At 40.1% G+C, this 24,940-nt stretch overlaps 1 protein-coding gene across 1 annotated transcript in view; it reads right to left on the bottom strand.

The window, feature by feature from the left end:
* Positions 1-24,940, bottom strand: part of nbas (NBAS subunit of NRZ tethering complex) — a 176,576-nt gene that overhangs the window by 132,814 nt on the left and 18,822 nt on the right. The window contains exons 14-23 of the mRNA XM_063495518.1: positions 24,647-24,840; positions 22,864-23,139; positions 17,862-17,987; positions 17,390-17,541; positions 17,153-17,290; positions 10,417-10,495; positions 8,796-8,900; positions 8,439-8,575; positions 2,851-2,937; positions 1,570-1,723 (exon numbers count right to left, since the gene is read on the bottom strand). Of these exons, the coding sequence (XP_063351588.1) occupies positions 1,570-1,723; positions 2,851-2,937; positions 8,439-8,575; positions 8,796-8,900; positions 10,417-10,495; positions 17,153-17,290; positions 17,390-17,541; positions 17,862-17,987; positions 22,864-23,139; positions 24,647-24,840 (1,448 nt within the window). The remainder of the gene's footprint in view (positions 1-1,569; positions 1,724-2,850; positions 2,938-8,438; positions 8,576-8,795; positions 8,901-10,416; positions 10,496-17,152; positions 17,291-17,389; positions 17,542-17,861; positions 17,988-22,863; positions 23,140-24,646; positions 24,841-24,940) is intronic.

The following is a 24,940-nucleotide window of genomic DNA, read 5'->3' as shown; positions in this document are numbered from 1 at the left end:
AGAAGAACTATGACCAGTTGGAAATGATTTGCATCTGTAATAAGGGATGAACAAACTAATTTAAAAGTTGCGAGGTCACCTGATCATTTTAGTCTCTAAAACAGCTTGGATGCTTGAGGGTTAAGGTTGAGATTACAAATAAAGGCTTTGTAAGGCCATGAGAGGTCAGCGGGAAAACATTTATTGCTATTACAGTCTGCAAGGTCAGGTAAAAATTCTGCTGTCATAGGAAGGGTAAGATGCAATAGCTACTTAGATAGCACCCATGCTTGCACTTTTTTAATCACATGAAAATCAAAATAGCTGCAGAAAGGACTTTTTTTAATGCTTCTTACTCTGCACCCTAGCTCAATCACTGCTACAGTTTTTGATTACCCAGCAAGCAGTTGTTTAGAGTGGCACCCTAAATCGGCATATACACGAGGAGAGACATGACATAGTGAACAGCAGAGAACTGCCCGATGACTTGCCCCAACACAATGCAGTGTTACCTAGAGTACTGTGCAAAAGTCTTGAACCACCCCTCATTTCATTAAATTTTGCTTCCAGGTCAAAGTAAGAAATTCTTGTAATGTTTTAAAGTGCTCTGGAGCAACAGTTCTTGGCATTTTTATTTATTTTTTACTGATTTTCAATCCAGTCCTTGTACTCGACTATTTTCAGAAGAATGTTTTTGTCTGTTAAGCAACTGAACACTGACCTTTGAATCGTTCAACCATAAAAAAGACACCTAGCTCTAGCAAAGAATGTTGTGTCTACACATAACAGACAACTTTGTATATATACAAAAATTTTATTATTAGGCATATTTTGACTAGTGGCAAGAAAGAATGGTATGACAGCAAGAGGTCTAATGGAGTGATAAATACAAATTTGAAATTTTTGGTTCAAATCATTAACACTATGTACAGAGGAGGTCAGGAGTGAGGTACAGTCAGTGTCTAAGACCATCTCTAAAACACGGTGGAGGCTCTATCATTGTTTGGCGCTGCATTTCAACCAGTGGTGTTGGAGATCTTGTCAAATAATGGAGTTAACTACCATCATATTTTCCTTTTGTTCCACCATACAATACCATCTAGAAAGCATTAACAATGGATTCATTTTTCAGCATGACAATGAACACAAATACACTCCCAATCCAGTAAAGCATATGTGGATAGAAAAACACAAAAAGAAACGTTAACAGTCATTGATTGGCCTCCCCAGAGCTCGGACCTCAACATTATTGAAGAAGTGTGGGATCATCTCAACAGAGAACAAAAGGCAGCCAACATCCAAAGAAGATTTTTGAATGTTCAAGAAGCCTGGGGAACTATTCCTGAAGACTACTTAGTAAAAGAAATTAAAGGAAAGCTTGCTGAAGGCAGTGCAGGCTATGCTGAAGAAAAATTGGTAAGAATACCAAATATTGACTTTCAAGCTCATTAGAATTGTTGAAACTCTGGTTTTGCCAAATTTCCTAGAAAAAGGTGAAAGAAATGAGGGGTGGCTCAACACTTTTGCATAGTAAAACAAACATATAGTGACTGACTGTAAGCTACAAGCTGATACACAGAATGTTTGTACCTGTCTGGAGCAAGAGTCGATATCCTGGGCTCTGCTAATGTACCAATCAGTAAGCAGCTCTATGGAGGGCGTGGCTGTGCGGAATCTCAGCAGGTCTGAGGCTTCGTCATACAGGAAACTGTCATCGTCAAACAAATTCTGCTCCAGCACCGCTCTTAAAAAGAAAAAGACATGGATGAAGAGTTGTGCTCCCTTGCATGTTCACTTTATTCCTTTAATGATTTTTAGCTAATCAGCTAGAGCGGGAACAGTTAATGAGAGAAAAAGGACTTTTATTTTGGCGATAATTCATAATTATGTGTTTATCAAAAGAAAAGAAAAAAAATCTTACAAACAGATTAAAACAATGCACTGATACAATTCTTTTTTTATGGAGCCAAAAGTCAAAGCCTTACTCCTGTGCCATAAACCTATTTTGTTGCCCAAAAACATAGCACAGAGAGGATCGTGCTGCTCTGAATAATCACAAAAGCAACTGATCCTCTGCTGAAAATGTTCCCCTAAAAATGGACGATTTATCTACTACCTACAGTGCCCTGCTGCTTTAGGAAATTACTTGTTTGTTTGCTTCTTTTTTCTTCCTTTTTTAAATGAAAGTAACACATTTGTGAACCAGATGCACGGGGAGGGATGCCCAAATATTAGTATTTAAAGACAGTCTAACATTGTAGGATTTTTGATAAGAAAAACACAGAATATCACCTGACTCAATGGTAAAGGAGTTGAGCAAAGAGAGGGGAGAGAGATAAGGAGGGAAACAGAAGCTGGAAGAGCACAGATATAACATAGCCACCAAAAAAACACTGCCTTAAACCTAGTCGCCAGGAATGTTGCTCCAATCACATTATCAAACATTCATCCTGTAATTTCTGGCCAAATATACCACAGTGTGCGACTGCTGTTATGACTCCCAACAGACGAGCAACAAAAAAAATAAAAAATAAAATTGTAAATGAAGCCCAGCCTCCCTACAGAAGCAGGCAAATGGCATAAATTGGCAGTGCAACAAGATTTGGTATTAGTTGGTTATGGCTGTGTTTAACATTTGGATAATAGGATGTCATGTTTTGTTTCACGAAATGATGCCAGCACAAGCATCTGGCCTGTTTGGAGCATGAATTTTAACAATTCTACACTGCGAGGGGCTTTGTTATCCCAGGTACGGGCTGAGTTAATTATGACGTGTTACGTCACATTTGTTTAACTGTTGGCTTTAATAATACTTTATGCACAGAGCTAGAAATCAGTACATTCGCCTCAGGGGTGATGTAACCTGTTTACCTGCACTCCTCTGCCTCACACCAGTCCATCTCTCTGTGTCTCTGCTCGTCCCACGGAATCAACACCAGCTCACCTCTGTCATCCAGACTGTAAATGAAAGAAAATGAAAAAAGCAAGATATACGAGAGGACAGAAGGAGAAAGACAGCAAGAGAGAGGGGTCAGTTTTTAGGAAAAAGCACACCAATAGCAATACACCGCAACACGCGACATCTACCCACCCAGGCATAATGGGACCTTATAAATCAGCAAAGGCATTTACTGTCTCAAAGTAAACATAGCCATAAACTACAGCAAAACTAGAGAGCAAGCAACATATGGGAAATGGAAAGAGCAGAGTATAATAAGAAAAAGAAATGGGAGGAGGCAAAAAAAAATCACAACAATAAACAAGTCAAAGAACTTCTGAAGAGAGTCTGAATCGTGCCTCGGTTGTAAATAGCAGGGAGTTTTATTTTCTAAACGCCACGTTGGTCCCAAGCTTTACTTCTTCCTGGTCTCCTTGAGTGTGACAGGTCTAAGGAAGATAAATAGGAGACACGCAAAAAAAAGAAAGCCAAAGTGAAGAATGACTCTGTAGCTTCACGTGTCAGCGTTGACAGGACTCCGACGCTTGGACACAGACACCATAACGACACGAATGCTAAGACGCCGGGCTGAACAAAAGCAGTTTTGCTTTGGGTTTGTTTCTTTTTTTCTTCTAGGATTAATGCATGGCTTCTTGTTATCTATTTGTTTGTGGACAGAAAAATATGTACTGTGGCTGTAAAACTCAAGGAGATAGCGTGGGCTACAAATCATCTACAGCTTTGGTGCAGTTAAAGGCCGAGCGCGCACACACGCTGCAGCAGTTTTTTAGCACGGTCATAAATTCTCTCCAATCACAAAATACATAAGAAGCAAGCAGCAGCTCTGATTTATGTCAACACTCCAAAGCAGGAGGGTTTTTCACCAACACTCCAGCGCCAGTTCATTGATTAAGCTTGGAACTTCAACACTAGGATAACAGAGATCGAGAAGTCCCGCATAAAATCAGCCTCATTCACTGTGGGTTTTTTTTTTTAATGACATTCCCTAACTCCCAGGTGCTCTTTCCTCATTAAAGACAGCCTAGTTAGAGAGTGGAAAGTAAATATCGGCGTGAGCGGCCAGATATCGATAGGAGGAATGAATTATTCTGTGCCTGCATCCCTGATCTACTTCGCATCAGAGAGGCAGGGGAGCAGGATTGAAAACAGGAGATGCAGCGCAAACCTGGAGCTGGAGTTTATTTTTGGTTTCCACAGAGATGACCCTTTGAAGCTACAGGCAAAGACTCCTTAAAAAAAAATACATGCAGTATTCTCCAAGTCTACAGGTCCCTTCACAGACCTAATCAATATTACAGGAGAGTATTCCCCCCCCCCCCTTTCCAATGAAGCAAGTTCAGTATATAGGGAGTAAGCACCAAACAGATGGCTTGAGCTGGCTCCGTCTGCTGCAGTGTGGGAGCGAGCGCTGTTGGAGCAGCATTTGGTGCTCACAAGCTGGGGAAAATAGGAAACTGCCCCACAGCGGCAGAGCCATGATGGATGCTCACTGCAGAGCCACAAGCACCTGACCTCCATACAAACTCAGTCGCGGCTAATAAAAGGGAGCTGTGTTGTAGTGTGCGTATGTGGAAACTATATGAACAATTATATCTATTTCTGTAGGGGTTTTTTTTAAGGTGATGAATTTGCCACCCCCAAATACATGGTTTCTTTATAAAGCAGTGGCAGAGAGAATATATCTGTAAAATCCTGTATCTACAAATGATATGCTCATTTTGAAAGTAATGCCAGTTTCAAAAAGGGTGGGACAGGACCATGTTTACAACAGCGTTGCATCACATTCCTTTAACACTGTGTTTGGCTGCTCAAAATTTATTTTCCTTGGTTCTTTTCCATATCAAAATTTCACTCTGTGACAGGTTTGGGCTCCAGGCAGCCTGCAGACTCCTTCTGCTACAGCTGGATTATATGCTGGATGCTGTCTGGTATCATCTTGCTGAAATAAGCAAGACCTTCACTGAAACTTTTCTCCAAAACTTTATCGATTAGCATTAACCATGTCCCCCAGGGATGTGCAGATTTCCCCCAGTTGCAGACCATCACATGGCCAAGCTGGAAGGTTTTGGATTATTTTCAAAAACAAAAATCCACCTTTGTTAATATTAGATGAGCTGAAGATCAGCACTTGAGAATATATTGCAGGATGGTCTTTGCATGGCTGAGTTTGAACTTTTTTTTGGATGCAGCGGGCAAATGGTTTCTGGAAGTGTTTCTGAGTCTGTGCAGTTCTTTTTAACCACAAAAAGCAGGTCCTTTTTTTTTTTTTACGTAGGGGCACCCGAGGGCCCAAAGGTGATGGCAAAATTGGTTTTCAGCCTTGTCTTCATTTTCAGAGATTTCTCTGGTGTCTCTCGATCCTTTAATGATAAGACATACATAGATGATGAAATCCTCAAATTCCTTTCAATTTTACACCAAAGAATATGATCTCTTTGAACTGCTGAACTATCTGACCATGTAATCTTCCAAAGAGTGGGCTGAACCCCAACTCCCACCTTTATTTCAGAACAATTTTGCCTCTTCTTCTTGCCAACTTGTTGACAACTAAACTAATGAGTTGCTAAATACTCCACCAGGTGTTTTTCCTTTTTAAGGATTAGACAATTTTCCAGCCTTTTTTGTTTGTTAATCCTGTAGCAACTTTTTGGACAGTTGCTGGAATCAGAATGACTCAAATATACTGTACATATACAAAAATAATGATTTTAATTCTTATGCCTTTATACTCAATTACACATATGGTTTGGATAATTTGCACATTTGTGCATTTACCTTTTATCATCGTACTTTTTTGGATGCAGGGTTGTAAGATTTTCAGAGAAGCTAAAATGAAGTATCGAGGATTAAACAGAAAAACGAGTTACGATTTAAGGAAAAAGGCACGGTAAATGACTGGCTGCACCCATCAGTAAATCCAGTCACTGCTATTAGTGAACCATAAAGAGGTGAGGAATGATTTCTTCCCTCCAAAACAACCCTCCATCACTCCTCGCTCCTATTCAGCATTTCTCCAAGCCCAAAGCAAAAAAAACAAAACAGGCAGTGTAGAGTGAAAACCAGGGGGAATAACACTGTAATAACAGACAATTGCATTTGTTCAAGCAAGTATTGTATCATTTGAAGGTGTTCGGCTTTGTTTGAATGTAAATTTAGAAGTAGCAATTAAGTCTCTCTCCTCTTATTTCATTGCTGTCTCTGCCAGCCCGTTAGCTGCAGCGCTGTGCGTACATGTGTGCAGTGACAGAATAAACTTGTGTATGTGTGTGCTTTTTAATGACGGCAAAAAGATTCCCACTGTGAGAATGTGAGAAAGACTCTTGAGTGCACGCTCTGACTGAGGTGCGATTCCAGTTTTAGGTCATTTTAATTTAAAATGTAGAGGGATGCATTCTCTTGCATTCTACAAAGGTGTGACTGTGGATTCTCTGACATTAGAAAGGGTGCAAATCCCAGTGGCGGTATACTTTTCTTTTTTCTTTTTAAACAATGCAGTTTCTATATCGAGAGTGTGAATTGTTGTAAAAGGGGACTAAAGAATACATTTGGATTACTTCAACACCTTCGCTTCAGCGGTTTGGGAAACAGCAACTCGTGTCTCATCAGCAACAAGAAAATTAAACCACCGACTCCGAGCATATTGTTATAATCCACTCTTCTCCTGGGAAACCTTGAGTCCTGTCGTCCATGTGGATGCCACTTTAGCACACAACACAAAAGCCACGTAAATATTGTTACATGCAAAGTAAGGCACTCCCATGCAAGACGCGTTTATTCCTTCAGTAAAAATGAAATCCTACCTTTGTTCTTTATGGAGACTATTCACCTGCATGCAAAGCTTGCACAAACATGACTCTTCAATACAACTCAGGGATTTTGGGTGCATTTCAGGTAGGGCTGGGTATCGTCACTGATTTCTAGAATCGATTCGTTTCCGATTCACAAGGTCCCGAATCGATTCGATCCACGATTCGATTCAATTCGATTCGATTCAATTAAATTCGATTTGAATCTGGGAAATTTTGACAGTCAGAAATATTATAATTCAGATCAGTACATTTACATATTTTTGTATCTATAAAAAGGAAGCTGACACACGCAAGACTTTATCAAAGGTGTAAGCGTCACAGCAGATGCCTTTGTATCAAAGTAGCTGAAGATAAAACACAGAAAAACATGAAGGTGGTTTTCCTGGCCTGGGATTTTATAAAAATATTCTGCAGTACATCAAAAACGAAAGAAAACCATTAATCAACATATGAACGTTACCTCTGACGTTACAGCGGTTTTATTAGACACACGGCTAAGCGTTTTGCATTTTGCATAATTTTAAAAAGTTTAAATTTGTTCAGCACTGAACGGCAGAAATTAGGTTTTCTTTTCGGAAGTATGTAAAACGAAAAAAAAACAAAAAAAAAACAGCGGCCGACAGCGCTGTAAACAACGGTAGACTTGTGCGTAACAAGCAAGCGAATAATGCAGAAAACAGATTTTTAGACGGGAATCTGTTCCTGAAGTACAGAGAGAGAGAGAGAGAGAGAGCTGTGCATGACGTGTGATTTTATCGTGGTGGAAGCAAAACAGTAAAAGTCAGAGTGAATTCATGACAATGTTTATGTGAAGCGTAGTTTGGATCTTCTTTTGCTGCTGGTTCGGTCAATATTGTTTGGAGAGAGATAAAACTAACAGCTTTGGAATCAGTGCAAAAGGGGCGTGAACACAAAGCGCGGACCCGCCGAAACATCAGAATCAGCGAGCTGTCGGCTTTCAGCCCCGACCGTGTCCGTGCAGTTGTTGTGCCAAAAAGTGATTATCTGCCAGAAAGTGATTGCCGTCCGAGGGAGCGCGCGCAGCCGCTTAAAGCTGCAGCGCCCGTTGGGTGAGAAAGGCGACATCTTACTGATTCTGATCCGCGGGTCCGCGCTGTGTGTTTACGTCCTTGTGCAGAATCCGTGTACCTGCTCTCATTTACTGTCTTAGCTGTTTGGTGGTTGTTGAAATTTTGTGAGGTTTCACCTGAGATTCTGGCGTTTCGGGCAAAATAAATTTATATTAAAAAATCGATTCAGGATTTTAATGAATCGATTTCACGTTATCCAAGCTAGAATCGATTTTAATCGATGAATCGATTATTAAAACCCACCCCTAATTTCAGGTACCAAAAATCTTGTCCCTGCCTACAGATTATATTTGTTTTGCAGATATTTGGTTATGAAGCTCATATCGCTTTGAACCACACCAAGCTTCAAATGCATGTTCTAGCTTTCGGAGTAAACATGATTTTTCAATGAGTCGTTTCATTTGGTTCTCTCCGAGTCTCAGCAAAAGTCAACACAGAAAGGCTTCCTCCATTTACTCTTGCAGGACGAATAAATCACACCATCTCAATGAGTTTTTCCCATCTATAATGCAAGAGTGCAGCGCTTGGTAAACCATTTGTGTCTGTATAAAGTAAATACACATGGACCTTCTTGTAAGTGCGTATTTGTGCACGTCTTACCAGGCTTCCGGCAGCAAGGTGGTGTACTCGTGTGGAGAGGTGGTTTCCGGAAAGTTGTCAAGGATAGCTAGTCGATGTTGGAGGAGTTCTGCTCCGTGATATGTGAAAAGAATGTCAAGAGCCTGCACGTTGCTCTCCTGTGGCCAAAAAAATGTATGTTAGAAAATGCTTAATGTCAATTGGTGCCTCGATTTTACCCTCGTGTGTGTCTAAATGACCTAACCAAATCGCAGGCTTGATCTAAAGTAGAGAATCAGTCACATCCCTAGCTCCAAACAAAGACGAATACAGTTAAAATGAAAAGATGCAAAGAAATAATTAGTAAGACATTCTGTGGGAGTGTGAGGCCAAGGTTACCCTGGCGTAGTTTCTTGCTGACAAAACAATGTTTTGACTTCGGAACTTCTTGAAGAAGTCTGCATCGTATTTCTCCTCAGCTGCATGAGGGCCGCCAAGTATTTCCTGGAAAGTATAAAGCAAGAGAGAAAGAAAGAGAAAATACTCAGAGAGAGACACACACACACACACACACACACACGCATTCATTTACAGTTCATGAAAAGAAATTTGTGAGTCAGAGGGTTATCTTTCCAGAATAAATGTTATGAGTGGAAAGGAATTCAGAGTAAAGATGCGAGGGAAAGTGCAAGTAGAAGATGTGACTGCCAATGAAGGCACTAAAGCAAAGCCAACAGAGATGCTATTTAATTTTTGTGGCTTACAGCTGTCTTGTCCTTTTAGTTGGAGTCATCTAAATATGTGTGTGTGTGTGTGTGTGTGTATGCATGTGTGTGTGTGTATGCATGTGTGTGTGTGAGCATATGTCAGGATGGACCATTTGTTGTCCTGGAAAGAGGGATTTATGTGTATTTGTGGTTATAAAATCTCTGTAGTATCCATTATGCCAAAGCATGTGTGTGTGTGTGTCTTTGTGCAGAAGAGTGTGTGAGGCGTGTGTGTCTGATGGATAGCTTTTGAATGGGGTCCTATGCAGACAGAGCCAGCCCAAGTCGGGATGATAAAAACGCTAATATCATATTCATAGACAGCCAGAGAAAATGTATCGGGGCAAAAGGAATCTGACGAGTACTGCAGTTACCATGACAATGTCCGAATGAAGAGAGAAACGTCATTCTGTCTGAGTCGAATATCTAGCAGGATAAAATCTCATCTCTCCTGTATGGGAGTGAGTAGGGCCCTGTTCATCCGTGATAAGGGTCTGCATGTTAACATTACTCACTGTGAATCTGAAATCTACAGTTTTAAGTAGTTGCAAGTGTCTGCTTTAAGCACGTATCTATCCATGATGAGATGAGAAAAGCCTATTAGCGTTGCACGGACTGCACATTAAAGTCAAACCCATTAGTTTGCCAGTAGGAAAACAACTATGAAATAAAGACTACAATGAAAACAAAGTTTATTCTTCATTAATATTAGATTAATTAAATAATCTCTACTTTAATATAAATGTAATAGTAATTAATGGTTCCTCAAATGCAATCTCTTTCTTTCTTTAGTTATCAAAACCTGTTAAGTCACTGCTCACAGTAGTTTTAAATACAGTGAGAAAAAAAACTGACTTTTTTCAATTAATGTTTTTTTGCATCGCATTTAAATATTCTAAGAAGATGATATTGCGTTGTTGATCCGTAGAGCCTCAATTTACTTAATTTCTTCATTACATGTAAATAAAATTAAAATTGTTGGGGCTGAATATTGGAAATTCAATTAATGAGTTTCTTGTTCGGGAGAATATTATGCACCAGCTAAACAACAGAATATTAAGCAACAGTTGAATAAGTTCACTGGGTCCAGCTCTCCCAAAGTGAATATTTACTGAGATTCTCTTTAGTCTTCAAACATGCATCAAGTTAATTACTCGATAGGCTGAAAAAGTAAACAGCAAATTTATTGATAAGGATAACTGTTGTTAGTTGCAATCCTAATGAAATCCATTTAAAGGGCTGATTGCTGTTACCTCATACGTGGCGAGCCGGTCCAGGTAGGAGAGAAGCTTCAGTCTGCTCCGACACAGTTCCTTCTGCTCCAGAGTCAGCCTAAGCATGCAATCATATTTAAACACGCAAATCAGCACCATACCAGCACAAACAATTTAACACAATTGATATGAGACCTCCAACACAATGACTTTGACTACAGAAATTAACTGCAATCAAATCAAACGCCAAGCTCAGTCTGTCGTCTGCACTAACTCACACCCTAGCTTTAAATTAACTGTAAATTGACCTTACACAGTAAGCCCACGGGGACCTATATAATAAGACCGGGGACTGGTGACTACAATACCATACCATGCCCTCTAAACCTAATCATTTTCCAACAGCAACAAATCAACTCCTTATGACCACAAGAGCCACTCATTCAGGTGTTATGTATAGGATGCAAGCCGTCAATGAGGTGAGCGATTGCCCAGTGAGAACCAAATCCATTTTCAATGTCATTTAATCACAACCATAAATAAAGAGGATGGCCACAAACACCAAGGCACTGTGCTATATAGGATCTACCTAAAACTCAATCACTCAAGGTACAACCAAAAGAAAGAAACCGCAAGGCTGAAAAATGCTAGGAGTGGTCAGATACACCCCCTCGGTTCACACATAAGGTAAAATAAAACATTTTTTTAACCACATGCTCACACACCCTCCAAGTTCAATTCACAAAGAAACAATCCAACCAGGTGAAGCAGGGTCCAACCCCTCTTATAAACTTGACCTGGATCAACTGCGATGTGACCACAGGGGAGTTGACCTCTCCACCGCTGTCTTAATCCCAAATCCCTCATTACAGAGTGTGCTATCGGGTCTTATCGGGGTCCTCTACACAGACTAACAGAGATTAACACTGGCTCAACACACACTCTGGCACATCAAAGAGCGCCGGCTTAGTGCTAGTACTAGTGGTAATTACTGCTGTGCTTCGTTTCTTCAGAGCAATGTAAGAAAAGTGGAGATGGAGGAAGGAGAGTGGTGGCAAGCGAGGGAAGGAGGAGAGATGAGATGTTAGAAAGCAATTTTAGCCATCTGCTCTCCTGAGGTTTTGAATGATGGCTTAATGATAACTTCCAACAAAGGCTCTGAAATCTAAAAAGAGGTGACAAGATATCTCTGTAACTTCATTTGGTTGAGAGGAGTTCTGACAAAGCTCTTCTATTACTCTGACACGGTTTATTAAATGACATGCAATAATACAGAATGTGTCAAAATGTACTGTTAGCCATGCTATAAGTGATATAGTATGTTCTAAAGATATTACTGATCCTCTGGGCATCTTTGTTTTCTTTATTGAGCAGGTAGATATTATTTAAAGTAAAATGTCTCGGTAGCTACTTGATATCTTTTGGATCTCTTATCGTTTAACCTTTTCTATATACACACAACACATATACAACACTACTGAGACACTGGCACTCCAGCAGATCTCTGCTCATCTTTGAATAGTATTTAACCAATGTTATGCCCAAAAAAATCCAAAAAACAACCCATGTCAAAGGATTAGACATCCACAGCCCATAAACCGTAAGGGGAACTATCATGAAAACATTCGTAACAACAAATCTAATGAAACACTTAAATCACCTTCACCCAGATGAATACGCCCAGTTTGAAGATGTTAATAAAAGGAAAATTGGCTAAAGCTAATGTTATCCAAAGCTCAGAGCCAGCCACAAGACAGCAGCCTGAATTGAGCCTCTGTGAACAGTAAAAAAGACTGAAGCAATTACAAGAGCAATTATGGCGACAAATCAAAAAGAGAAATTGGCCAATGCCCTGCTGCTGACACTGAACCTTTTCCAGAATGTTTAGAACTGGTGACATCCTAAACTGTGGGAAATGATGCAAATACCTGGCATTTGTTTTTTCTTATACAAATCTGTTGCACCTGCTTTTGTTTGGTGAGGTAAAGTATATCAGGTAAAGGTGGATATGAGGAGCAGAACACTTTATTTTCAGAGTTGTTTAAGAGATAGAAGATCATCCAAGTTACTGCAGTTTGGGGGACATTGTAAAATTATTAATTTATTTCATTATGAAAATAAGATTTTTAAAAAATGATCAAATGCTGAAAAGTGATTAACTGGAAATGGAAGTAATATAAAATGAATATCAATCACCCTCGGTCTGGAGCTCCATGCAAGACCAAGACGATGAGAAAGGTGGGGGATCAACCCAAAACTATACTGGTGGAGTTTGTTAATGACCTGAAGGCAGCCGGGACCACAGTCACCAATGTACTGAAATACTACAGCACCCACAAGGTCCCCCTGGCTCTTCTTAAGTTCGCCAGTGAACATCTAAATGATTCAGGGAAGGCTTGGGAGAAGGTGCTGTGGTCAGATGAAACCAAAAACCCAGTTCTTTGGAATAAGCTCCACCCACCATGTTTGGAGGATGAGAAATGATGAGTGTGACCCAAAAAACACGGCCACAGTCAAGCACGGAGTAGGAAACATTATGCTGCACATGCATGTATAGAAATAAAAAGGACTCCATAGTGCTGGTAGCAGCTTTAAGAAGCTGTAAGCATGCCGATGTCAGTACTGTAAAACGGTATCTATACAGACTTTATGTATATATCTTTTTAATAAAATGTATAATTTTCTAAATAATAATATTAATAATAATAACAATAATAAATACAGAATATAATTTCCAGTTTAAGACTGGTCATTGATAAAAAATTTTAAGCAACACCATTGTGCTAGAGCAGTATTGCAGAAACAGCCACCAATATGGCTTAGACATGGCTGAATGTTTGATTCAGGTCGACATCTCTTGCTTTTAAATTGCTAATCTTACAGCTGAATTCCACTGAGATACAGCTTAAACAGTGTGTGCTGTAATACACTGTTATACATACAAATGGACCCACCTGGCTATACACTAAAAAGGCAGCACAGTGCACGAGTCTTTATAAAGGTTTTTATGTGTTTTTAATAGATTGCCATTATAATAAATAGCTCTTAAATTAAAAAAAATAACTGTGGTAAACTAAGGTAAAGAGACTAACCGCTTCAAGATCTATGTGCACACATATATTTAATATATCTAGATGCTACAATAAAAGCATAAACAGCCTTCCACACAGACACAAGCACAGTCCAAAGCTGGAACAAATGAGAAAATTAGACTTCTGACTGAGGTCTGACTCTGACCTGATAAGAACATAAACACCTTGCAGCATACTCTCTTCACACAATTTCCTCCCCTCTCTCATACACACACACAGATACAACTGCAGTATTGCCCATCTTGTTGTATGAGTAAAGTGTGAGTAGCCGTTATAATGGCCCTTGGCAGACACTACATTTCAGGATAACTGAATGCATTTTGGGAAATGCAACACACTGCCAACAAGAGACAGCTAATAATAACAAAAGGGGCTGGAGAAGTATATAAATATCCAACGTTTCATTTGGTTTTTAGAAAAAAAAAAAAAACTGGGTACTGAGAGAGAAACATCTTTTGACTTTTTAATATAGTGCTGTCTCTCAAAACGGAATCTGGGGACTCCAAGGGGTCAGCGACCCGAGGCCAAGGGATCCGCAAAATAATTTGTTATAAATCTAAGTAATATGTTGCATAATTAAAAGGTTATTGTGCTCCTTACCAACTCCCATAATCTGGTATCCTGTGACACATCAACCTGTAATTACTTTTTTCAGTGAGCAACATCCTGGTGCAGAATAGCTTGGCTCATTAAACAACTACATAGCTAGTAAGTCCAACCATCTTCTTCTAGGGAGCATTCAGGAGCCTTCTTAATCAGTCCGAAACACCCCTACTGAATACTTTGGATGTGGAATATTGGTTCTACTCAGTCCCTCCTGAATGAGCAAGTTCCTCACCCCTCCCTCTGAGGTCAAGCCAAGAAATCCTTTAATGAAAGTTCATTTCTGCTGCTTCTATACGCAATCTCATTCTTTCGGTCACTAATCAGACCTTGTGGCCAAAGGTGAAGGTAGGAATGGATTCATTATGAAATTGAGAGCTTCACTTTCACACTCAGTTTTCTCTTCACCACAACAGAGCAGTACAAAATCTGCATCACTGTCGATGGCACACCAATCCATCATTCAATTTCCCCCCTCCACTCTTCTCTTTATAAACAAAGCCCCAAGACTCCTCCACTTGGGACAGCAGGACGCAACGCAAAGTGAGCCAAGAACCATGGTGCCCTATTTGGAGGTGGTAACTCTATTCCAGCCACTGTATACTCAGTCCAATGGCTTATTAATCCCATAGAACCACATTGTCTTTAAAAGCGCAAACACGAACCTGACACCACCTGACACGCCCATTTCTTGGATACTGCAAAATATAAAAAGGTCCATAAAAGTTATGTACAGAGTTAGTGACAAAGGGAAGCCCTGGTGGATGGCAACATCCACTGGTAACGAGTTGGATTTTTCACTGTCAACGTGAACTAAGCTCTCACTACGGTTGTACAGGGACCACAAAGCCCACGAGGAGAAGCCAGATATCCCATACATCTGAAGTTCCTCCACAGGACATCCCAAGGAAGGCACTCCAAATCCACAAAACAAATGTAGATTTGTTGGGCAAAGCCCACATACACTTGTATATGTAGTTTCAAGACAAAGTGCTGCTCCAGTGTTCCATGACTATGTTGAAATTGTTTTAGTCCACATTGCAAGTGACGATAAGCCAAGAAGATCCTTGAGATGTTTTTTGTTTCTTTTCTAGATGTTCCTGACCCCCAAGAGTTTAGAAACTAATGTTATATAGGACAGCAAAGGGCAGTTGAGAGCGTTTGAGTCTGATTATTGAAAATGTCATTCCTGAATAAGAATTCTACATAGCGATCAATAACATTGACAAAGAAAAGTCATTTTTTCCTCTTTAAAAGTGATGCCATTTTAATTTATTGTATTGACACAAGATAATAAAGACATAAGATTTTTTCTATGTCTTTCAAGCATACACGAACACACACACACACACACACACACACACACACACACAAATAAATTAAATAAAAGGCAAGCTCCAAAAGCTGTGGGATTAAAGATGCACTCTGAGTCACATTTACTAGTTAAATACAGTCCTTATCTACACATGCGTGTCACCCACACAAAATACGCACAGACGCAGTACTACTGTGAAGCAGCTGTGATCGATACTGAGCCATTTCTGTAATGGTGGTGTAGTTAAAAAGAAATTAAGAGAATTATTATCTGTCTCAGGCCTCGGCCGCAGGCCTCAAGGCAACATGGGTAGATCCATTAGTGGGGGAACCCGAATGTGTGCACACACTCACACAAAAACACATTCTGGGGGCACGTGTGTGAGCTGCCTGGCAGACATTCTGCATCAAAGACAGATAAAGGAGAAAAACTGGTATATTTAAATAAGTTTATTCACCGAAGATTTAATGTAATGTTTTTTTTTTTAATGTTTGTACATTATCGATTTTTTTTTACTACCTCTTCTGTCCTCTTTCTTATCCTCCATCTTTTCTTTAGCTGCAGTGGAGTGCAGTTCTCCAATAAAGCACAACAGTTTTACTACACAGTAAGATATAGATGACCAAATGGCCAAAGGGAGGAAAAAAAAATGAACCGCGACGTGAAGGGCAGCTATTACAAAGGATTAACATTACAACGCTTGGGCTCTTCCTCATTTAAAAGCCGTCAGGAGGCTCACTGCTTACTGTAAGAACAAAAGAAAAAGCCCGATCCAGCTACTGAAGATTGAAATGTGCGCCTGCACAAAGCCTGTTTGCAAAAACATAGAACGGATATGAATTTAAATGTGCATCAAGCGCTCATGCACCCAGCGCATCCTTTTTGTGGCTGGTCACTTCAGTAGTTGTGTGTAATTCAGCTTAAGAGTGTTTCATGATACATGGACGAGTGAATTTGTTTGCATGTGTGTTATGAGAGGTGATTAGTGATCACTAAAGGCTTTTTCATTAGTTCCCTGGGAACTTGAAAACAAAAGCATAAATTACCTCCAGCAGATTACCCACTAATCTCCACCAGTGCTTTTTCTCTGTCTCGCTCTCTCACTCTCTCTTTTCCTCAAACTCATTAACATCCCTGCCTTTATGATCCCCTCTCTGGTGTGAAACCCAGTCAAACAATCAGTGATAAATTTGGCAGCACTCTAACCCATTCATCCTCCTCCCAGTTTCCTGGTCTACACCTTAAATACTGAAATCACAATTTCTCAATTTTTCCCCACAAGCATTTGGAGTACAGTTAATATTTTAGCTGATACAGGGAATAACAACGACTTAATTTAATCTTTAGAAACAGTAAGTAACAACCTGCCAACAAGGTGACTCACACAGGTCAGCATCAGGTTCCTCTCTAGAGAAATGAGTCCACCCACCCAGCAAATGCTTCTAAGAACAAAGCTGGTGTTTTAGCTCCTTGTCTTCAAAGATCAGTAGAAAAATAATCTCGAAAACTCCCAATGGTTTAGAAAAACAGTATCACACTATAAAATAAAAAGATTGTAATTAGCTTTAGTAACTAAGATACTAAAACAAGAGACGTGCTTGCCAGCCATGCTCGACTCTAAACTACCAGTTTAGCTGGAGGTTTAAATGAACCCTCTCTTACATTCTGTTTATTCGGAAAACTGCCAGCGTTTCTGGTCTGCCCTGACAATTATGTGTCCATCTGCTGTTTGATTAAACAAGCGGCAGTCTGACTGGCTGTGTACCTGCTGAAGTCAACTTTGGCCAGCAGCTCTCGTCTCTTCTTGTTCTCCCTCTCCTTCTTCATCTCCAGCTCCTGCTCATCTGAAAGGATGTCTTCATAAGGGAGGTCATCGAGGTCGACGTCGCCTGGCATGATGAACCTGGGAGACGGCAAAGAAATGACAGAAAAAAAGAGCGGATAAACAAAATGAGACAAGCAGAGTAAGTCTATGGTGAGTGAAGAGAAGAAGCTTTTATACCTGCCCCCATCTTCCCCTTTTCCTATGGCTATCAGGGCTTCAAGGTCGGCTCCCTTCAGGCCATACTGCAGCAGCTCTTTAGCTGCATCAACATTCTCTGGGACGCGCTCCACACACTCATGCAGCACCCATGAGCGCTTGCGGATCTTGCTCTAGGTGGGATGCAGGAAACAGAAGAAGATGGAGTGAGTTCAGAAGAAATGATGGGATAAAATACGATACAGAAATAGGACGGGAGGGTGAAAAAATTTGCAATAAATTGGCAAAAATGATGCGTGAAATAGAGTAAGGGGACTTGTGCTGCACTTAAGTGTGCGCCTCTCCCACTCATTCACATAAATGCACTGAATTTTTTCCCCCCCTTGCCAACCAACAAAATATACCGTGATTAACACCAGAAATTCTGATACAATCCTTCGTCTCTCCTCCTCATTTCCTCACATGTATGTGTCTCCTTTGACTGATGTCTTACCAGATAATCTTGTATTGAGGCTATGCTGACGGTACTCTTCCGCCACTGTCTCTGGTAGACGAGGTCAGAGTCCAAACTGTATGCCTGGGCAAGAGACAGGGCTTCACCATACTCCTCATTGTCAATCTACAAGATAAACAAAAACACAATAAACATTATGAGCTCTTTAATTATGCATGTTTCTTTCAGACAGTGGAACAGACAGCAATAAAACAAATCCATATCATCAGGAAAGACAAGCATTTCAACAATGATTTAGTAGGGATGATGACGAGTGTTTGTGAAATAAAAGGAAATAATGAGAGGCTTGTCCTGGAATTGGCCAGGCAGCACCTCTGACTAAGTGTTTCTAATGTAAAATTTGAATAAAAGCACCCAAAAACAAAGACCAATTAGTTTCATTTTCTGCTATATTCAAACCTGATCCCAGGGGTATCGAAATGATTCATGCTGTGGGTTCCTAAATCAATGTAATTAAATAGAAAACATTAAAGTATATGTTTCTACAAAATACCACTGCAAAAAAAAAAAGAAAGGAAAAAAAGAGAGAGGGAGCATTGTCCACAGACATATTTTCCATTACACTGAAGGACAAGGATGTCAAGGTATTGAATAAATCTATGCCTACACCGCGGCCTTTTTGTATGCACACAGAATACCCAAAGACCGAATAGGAACAGCTGGAACATGCAGATTTCAATCAGTGTAGCAATGCGCAATGTGACACAGACTGAATTGGGTTTGCTAAAGAGGGAGAAGGAGAATGTCTGAAGGGAATTTCATGTCTGGGGATATCTGAAGAAAAATGGCCCGAGTTAGAAAACATAAAGGAGAAATCAGAAGCCGTTTAAAATGACACAAAGCATCAGCACCATCTTTCAAAAAAAATAAAATAAAAAGCCAAAATGCACCACAATCACAACTGACCATCGGCACAGCGGATGCTTTAAAGTAGAGCCTGGCTGAGACAGGATTTTAAAACTAACGCGGTATTTGGGGATCTAAATACTCCTTAATATTCCGATTTTTTTCCTTTCAGACTCTAAAAACACAAGCAGACCTTAACATTTGCTATGTGTCATTACTTATTTGCTGTTTTACACTCACATACACTACCAGGCTGCTCAGATCACGTGTTCATAACAGCCTCTGGTATTCTGCCCTCTGGTGGACAAACCTTGCAATGTCAACTCTTGTAGCATGGTTGAAGGGTGTTTCTCTTCCCTTTTTTAAAACGTTATGTGTCATCCTTTACAATGTCACTGCCAATAGATTGTCACACAGCTAATATAAGCTGATAATATGACCTTGCCAATAAATTCATCGGATATTAGCTTCCACTTTACAACACATGCTAGTAAGTATTTTAAAGTGAAGCTCTACCTTTATTTAGTTTTATTTAGCATGCAAAAGTATATTACTTACCATGCAGAGGCTAGCTAAAAATCATATTCAGATTATGATGATATTAATCTAAAGCAGTGAACAAGTCAGACAAACTGATTCTGTGGAACATTTCTGCTTCCACATTAATAAATTTTAACAGCACAACCACCTATTTTAACTGTAATGGTCTTATGAGTTTTTATAAAAATGGACACATGCTACTGTCCCTTTCTATTTATTGTTGATGTTGTCATTATTAATAATATTTTATTGGCCAGGAATAAATGTCAGCACATTATAATAATAAAAGATTTTTTTTGTCATATCAATGTCTCACAAAATCTTTCAGCCCAATATCAAAAGGATATTTTTTGTGCAAGCCCACTCAATTTGTGCTTAAGTGCATATGTGGAAGAACACTGGCTGACAGACACACTGAGTATCCATCTCTTTTTCTGTGTAGGAGTACAAAGCAACACATTATCCAGACTGTGGTTCCTGGAGGGCAATAAGAACCCCACACAGTTAAACCTCACGTAGGAGGACATCAAAAAATATTTCCTTCTCTCTCTGGATTCAGCTAATAAAACTGTTAGCAGTTCTGCCAGTATTCTACTCATACAATCAGGGTTACGCCAACAAATGGATCATCAAACTCTTAAACACATGAACAGGCTGACTTGAGGAAATAACCTGGAATCACTTGTTCTAGTCTATTCACAGTCAATTGCAGCACAGACCTTGGCTGAGTTGAATCTCTGGGGAGAGATCAGGTCATTCTGGTTTCTGCGACTGAGTGAAAGTGTCTGCGTGTGTGTGTCTGTGTGTGCGTAGCTACTGAAATATCAAATTAAACTAAGCATATATAAGACAAGCGATAACTTGGAATTAAAACGCATGTAAAAAAAAAAAACCATATCCATGCACACATTAAACTCAATCATACACATTTAATAAATATGTCCCTCCCTCTTTACTTATAGAGCTACATGTTGTACAAATTAAAACCAAACAAATAAAAAATGTAAAAAAAATCAAACAGGAGAGCAGAAGCAGCAGCTGGGATGGTGCTGCTAGTACCAAGTGTTACAAAGAGATAATAATGATGTATTACTTTGTAACTCTCCACTGTTAGGATTGATGGTGATGACTAATGGCATCTAATGATGATGACAATGATGAAGAAGGCAGTGGATGATGGGTCATAAAAATGACTGATGAACCGTGCTCAAACTTGCGCCCGTTGAGAGCCGATACCACTCTCACTGGGCTTTATGATAAAGCATGTTGTTGTCTTTGCTGCAATTTGTAGCAACTAGCACCAACAGCCATATTTCTAATGCAGCAATTAGCATTTCAGAGAATCCCCTGTCTGAAAAATAGCCTTAAAGCAGGCTGAACATCTTGCTTGGTTTTCATTTCTCTTCAACAGTACTTTGGAGCCGATCCAACAAAACAATAGCACTTCAGTGAGCTGGCACAGGATTTATTTAGTCAGAAACCAATTTTGCAGATCAGCCCGTTACAATTCAGTCAATGGCCAAATGGATTCAGATGACGTTCTTCAGATGCTGCTAAATTAAGTGGCAAAAAGAAATGAAGAGCTTCATGCTAAATGTGATATCCAACATTGAAAAAAAAAAAAAAAAAAGATTAACTGGCATAGCACTGAGGCACATATGACTCAGTATCAGTGTTAATATGATAAAGGCCTTACATAAAGGACTGTATAATTAGAAATGGAGTATATTTGACATGTTAAGTAGGTAATATTAATTTCTTTCCCAGTATGAATTTATAAAACCGCACGAGGCAGAGAACTGCACATCAGCACTGGAATTGTTGTTTAGATTGCTGAGGCTTCAAATCCAACACATGAAGGCACCTCAGCATGAGCACCGACGACAGCTCTTCACAACCTAAACACGTAAGCATTTTGTTGCGTGTGCCGCAATGAATAAGTAAACAGTAAGAGAAATCTGACTCTGTACTTTCACCAAAACTGTGCGACCTCACTCTGAGAACTCTGTTTAACACAGCTGCAACAGGAAATGTCAAACTTTGCCTTGTGTGTCTACAAACAGCACCTATTCCCTGAATGTTTCAAAAAAACAAAAAATAGCAAGTTCAGCTTTAAAGATGGTTCCCTTGACAATACAAAGTTATTTGCATTTACTGTCGATATGAACTGAGTTACCACCATCCTAATTGCTGGCCAAGCACACAGCTGATGCACCAAAGGCACGTCATGCTAGAGAGTTTTCAACAGAGACGTGTGGACAGTTCGACAACTAACAAACTTTCAGCAGCTCTAAATGAGTGGCAGCAGCCACCTGGGTCAGTCTGCACCGATGACTGCAACTCATGTGTGATGTGACTCTTTGCAATAGTGGACTCGACTCAGCTGGTTGCCTACTGGTTATTTTCCTATATAAAAGCATGGTTGCCAAGCACCTATGTCATTTTGCAAGTAAATCACTGTTCTGCAGCAAGTACGTCACTATTTGTGGAGGAATTTCTGAATTTCTATTTGAAATCAATGAGGCTTTGACTGGATTCTGAATGCAAGTTGTAAATGTAGATGGACACAGATTTGGGATTTTTGTGGATTTAGCAGAGTTAATCACCATATTATCACAAATATCATAACAATTCTTATGGTTAAATTATTAACTTTTTTTTTTTTTATTTTCAAGGAAGTCCCAAAATCTCTTTACCAAGATAGAGCTGGCAGCCATACAGACCCACAACATGCAACAAATGCAACATAAAGTGAAACATGTAAAATACACAACAAATGTCATGAAATCCATCCCTGCACATAAGTTTGTCTAAGTTTAGATATTTCTCTAAATATTCCTTGTCTGAGGTGCACAGTAAGAGAATGCAATCCACAGACCTGTCAAAACCAAGGCACACTGGAAAGCAACAGTTTAGAGAGGCGTAGGTGGCAACTACCAGAGCTGAGACATAAGCGTGCATAGGTGAGCTGGAAATTGACCATATTTTTTATATGCATGATGTGCAGTAGTGAGAAGGAAAATCTGCAGTTGTAATGACGCATAGAGATGCATGGTAAACTGAATCAAGGATCCCTAATCTGCAGGAGGATTCATGTAGGGGATCGGCAACAGATCAGTCGGGGGATCATCAAAGCCAGGATTCACTGTTTGGTGGTGAACATGCAATAAATGGCTCCAGAAAATTGAATGGAAATTCATCTTTTTCATCAGGCTTCATTCACAAGCTTTTCAGTGATAGCCATTTACTAGAGGGGCTGGATTTATTTTGCAGCCATACAAAGGTCTCATGATCCACCACTTTCACAATTCAAAGTGAAACATAAAATGTAACCATAGAGATTCAGGCTTCAGAGGAAGTCTTTGAAATTCAAGAGACAAACCCCACGTAACTTATATCTGCTACCCACTTATTAAATTTAGCTCTCACCTGCTGACTAAATAGCAGGGTATCCTCACTGTGGGGCACAATGTGAGCTTTTACCTGTTCAATAAAATTATTGCCTTTAGAGTGACACCCACAAACGTATTGCTTCCAAAGAGTTAGTTTTCCCATCAGACTGTGCATTTATTTACAAGCCGTGTTAGCCTCCTACCTTCCTCTGGTACAGTTCTTCCGGAGTGGTTGACCTCAGGCTGACCAGACGGTAGTTCTTAATAACTGTGCGAGGGCGCTTCCGTGGTGGAGCGAACCGTTCCATCTCTGTCACGTAATACAGGCCCTGCTTGATGTAGCCAAAGTAGCGGGCTTTGGCTGAGGACTCTTCATCTGAATCAGATTCTCCACCATCATCTCCCTCCTCATCCTCGCTGGCTCCCCCACTGAGGCTGCTCTCCAGGCGCCCACGCTTCTGGGCCAGCTTCACCTCACACTGATAAACAAACACAGAGACAAGAAAAATTGAAATGAGGGTGGAAGCGCAAGACTTTGAATGACACTGCCAATACATGGCTTAAAAGTGATCATAAAGCCACAGTTGTCTTTTCACATAAAATACATCTGTTTCATTGGCCCAGATCATAAGATGAGGGCTGTGAAACAGAAGACGACGCATTTCCAAATGACTGAGCCTCAGATTTACAGTCTTTTGCCCAGAGTGACTTTCTGATGTTGCATATGGACACGTCGGTGCCAGCATTCAATGGCGGATGATAAATGAAGCACCCAGCACAGTTTACATCTAGCTGTGTTTAAGTTGGTAAGGACACTTAATTTAATGCCCTCATGCTAGCTCAGCAGGCTGTCTGAACACAAAACAGCAGCAAGGTCAAGCTGCTCAATAGAAAAATCTAAATCCTAGCTGTCCAAAGTGATTTCTTTCCCTTGTCTTAACCTGATCTGTAGGTCTGTGATTGCCTCAGCTGGGAGCCCATTTTAAAACTGCGCACTGTGGCAAGTACTCCGATTTTGGAGCAATGCCCCTCTGGATTTTCACTCATAAAAACGTGACGCGTTTAGCACCTGTATAACAGCTGTGCGCAGCAATCATCATAAAATAGAAATAGGGAAAATACTCCACATCTGTGGAGACATACGCACAATAGAAGCCCCAGCTTCACATGAAACCCCATGTTCAGGGCATTATCAATGCACACACTGCTGTAAGATACAACAAGAGATGCCCATCCCCCGTTCCCACACACTCCGCACTGAGACAGGGTGATGAAACCTTTCCTCAGAGTTAGCAGCTAAAGAAATTGCTCGCTTTTTATTGTGCTCTACGCAATCAGATTTTCAAAAAAATAAAAACGCACACGACTTAAAGAAAAGAGCAGGGTGATGTGATATCAGGGTCTTTGTGTGAAGATGAAGATGCAGGAAATCATTTTTCATCCCAGGCCTTTACCACTACAGATACACAATTACACATTGTTTCACACAATGACACTAAAAAACTGGAAATACCTGCAGGGATATAAAGATGTAGTTTTTTAGCAGAAAAAAAATGAATCACACACAATCACCTCAGCTTTTAGAGGACCTGACCACACACTTGTTTTAGTAGGTGTACCTTTTATTAAAAATGTGCAGTCACACCCATTTTACACTTTTCTTTAATTAAAATGAAATAAGTGATGTCCTCATGACAAACATGTGGCCCATATAGTCTCTTTCATTGTTCCAGACCACTGCCTGTTCAGATAGGCTTCAGGCCTGTGCCACACTGAACTCAATAAGCAGTGTAGAAAACTGATAAAAGAGATGAAGAACTGTCCTCTGTTTTCCCATGTGCCTTTTAAAGCCCTGAAGTCCAAAATCTATCATCTAACTACTGCAAAAGGATGCTTTCATGAGGCCTGCACCATTGTACATACTCTGTTTGCTTAACCATGTGAACACCTCTATTTTTACATGTTTTTCTTCTTTCTTTTTTTTACCTCCAAGCTGAGGAAGCCCCCATCATGTGCAGCAGTGACTCGAGGTGAGGGCTCAAACCATTCACAGGATTTCCCCAGAAGGTTGCACAATGTCCTGACAGAAGAGACGGTGACAGAGCCAGAGCAGCGGGCCAAAATCAGCACGTTGTCACTCCACCAGCTCACATCTACCAGCGGATAGAACTGCTCCTTATCTGCGACAGGAAGACATAAGGGTAGTGTTAAAGATGTGACTGTCTACCAGAGGAAGCTGACCTAAACAGAACAGAAAAGATGGTTCCCCTACTTTAATAA

This window comes from Pelmatolapia mariae, linkage group LG15 (genome assembly GCF_036321145.2).
Source record: "Pelmatolapia mariae isolate MD_Pm_ZW linkage group LG15, Pm_UMD_F_2, whole genome shotgun sequence".
Taxonomy (NCBI): Eukaryota; Metazoa; Chordata; class Actinopteri; order Cichliformes; family Cichlidae; genus Pelmatolapia; species Pelmatolapia mariae.
Note: the sequence above shows the minus strand (reverse complement) of the source record. Positions and strands in the feature narration are given on the sequence as shown.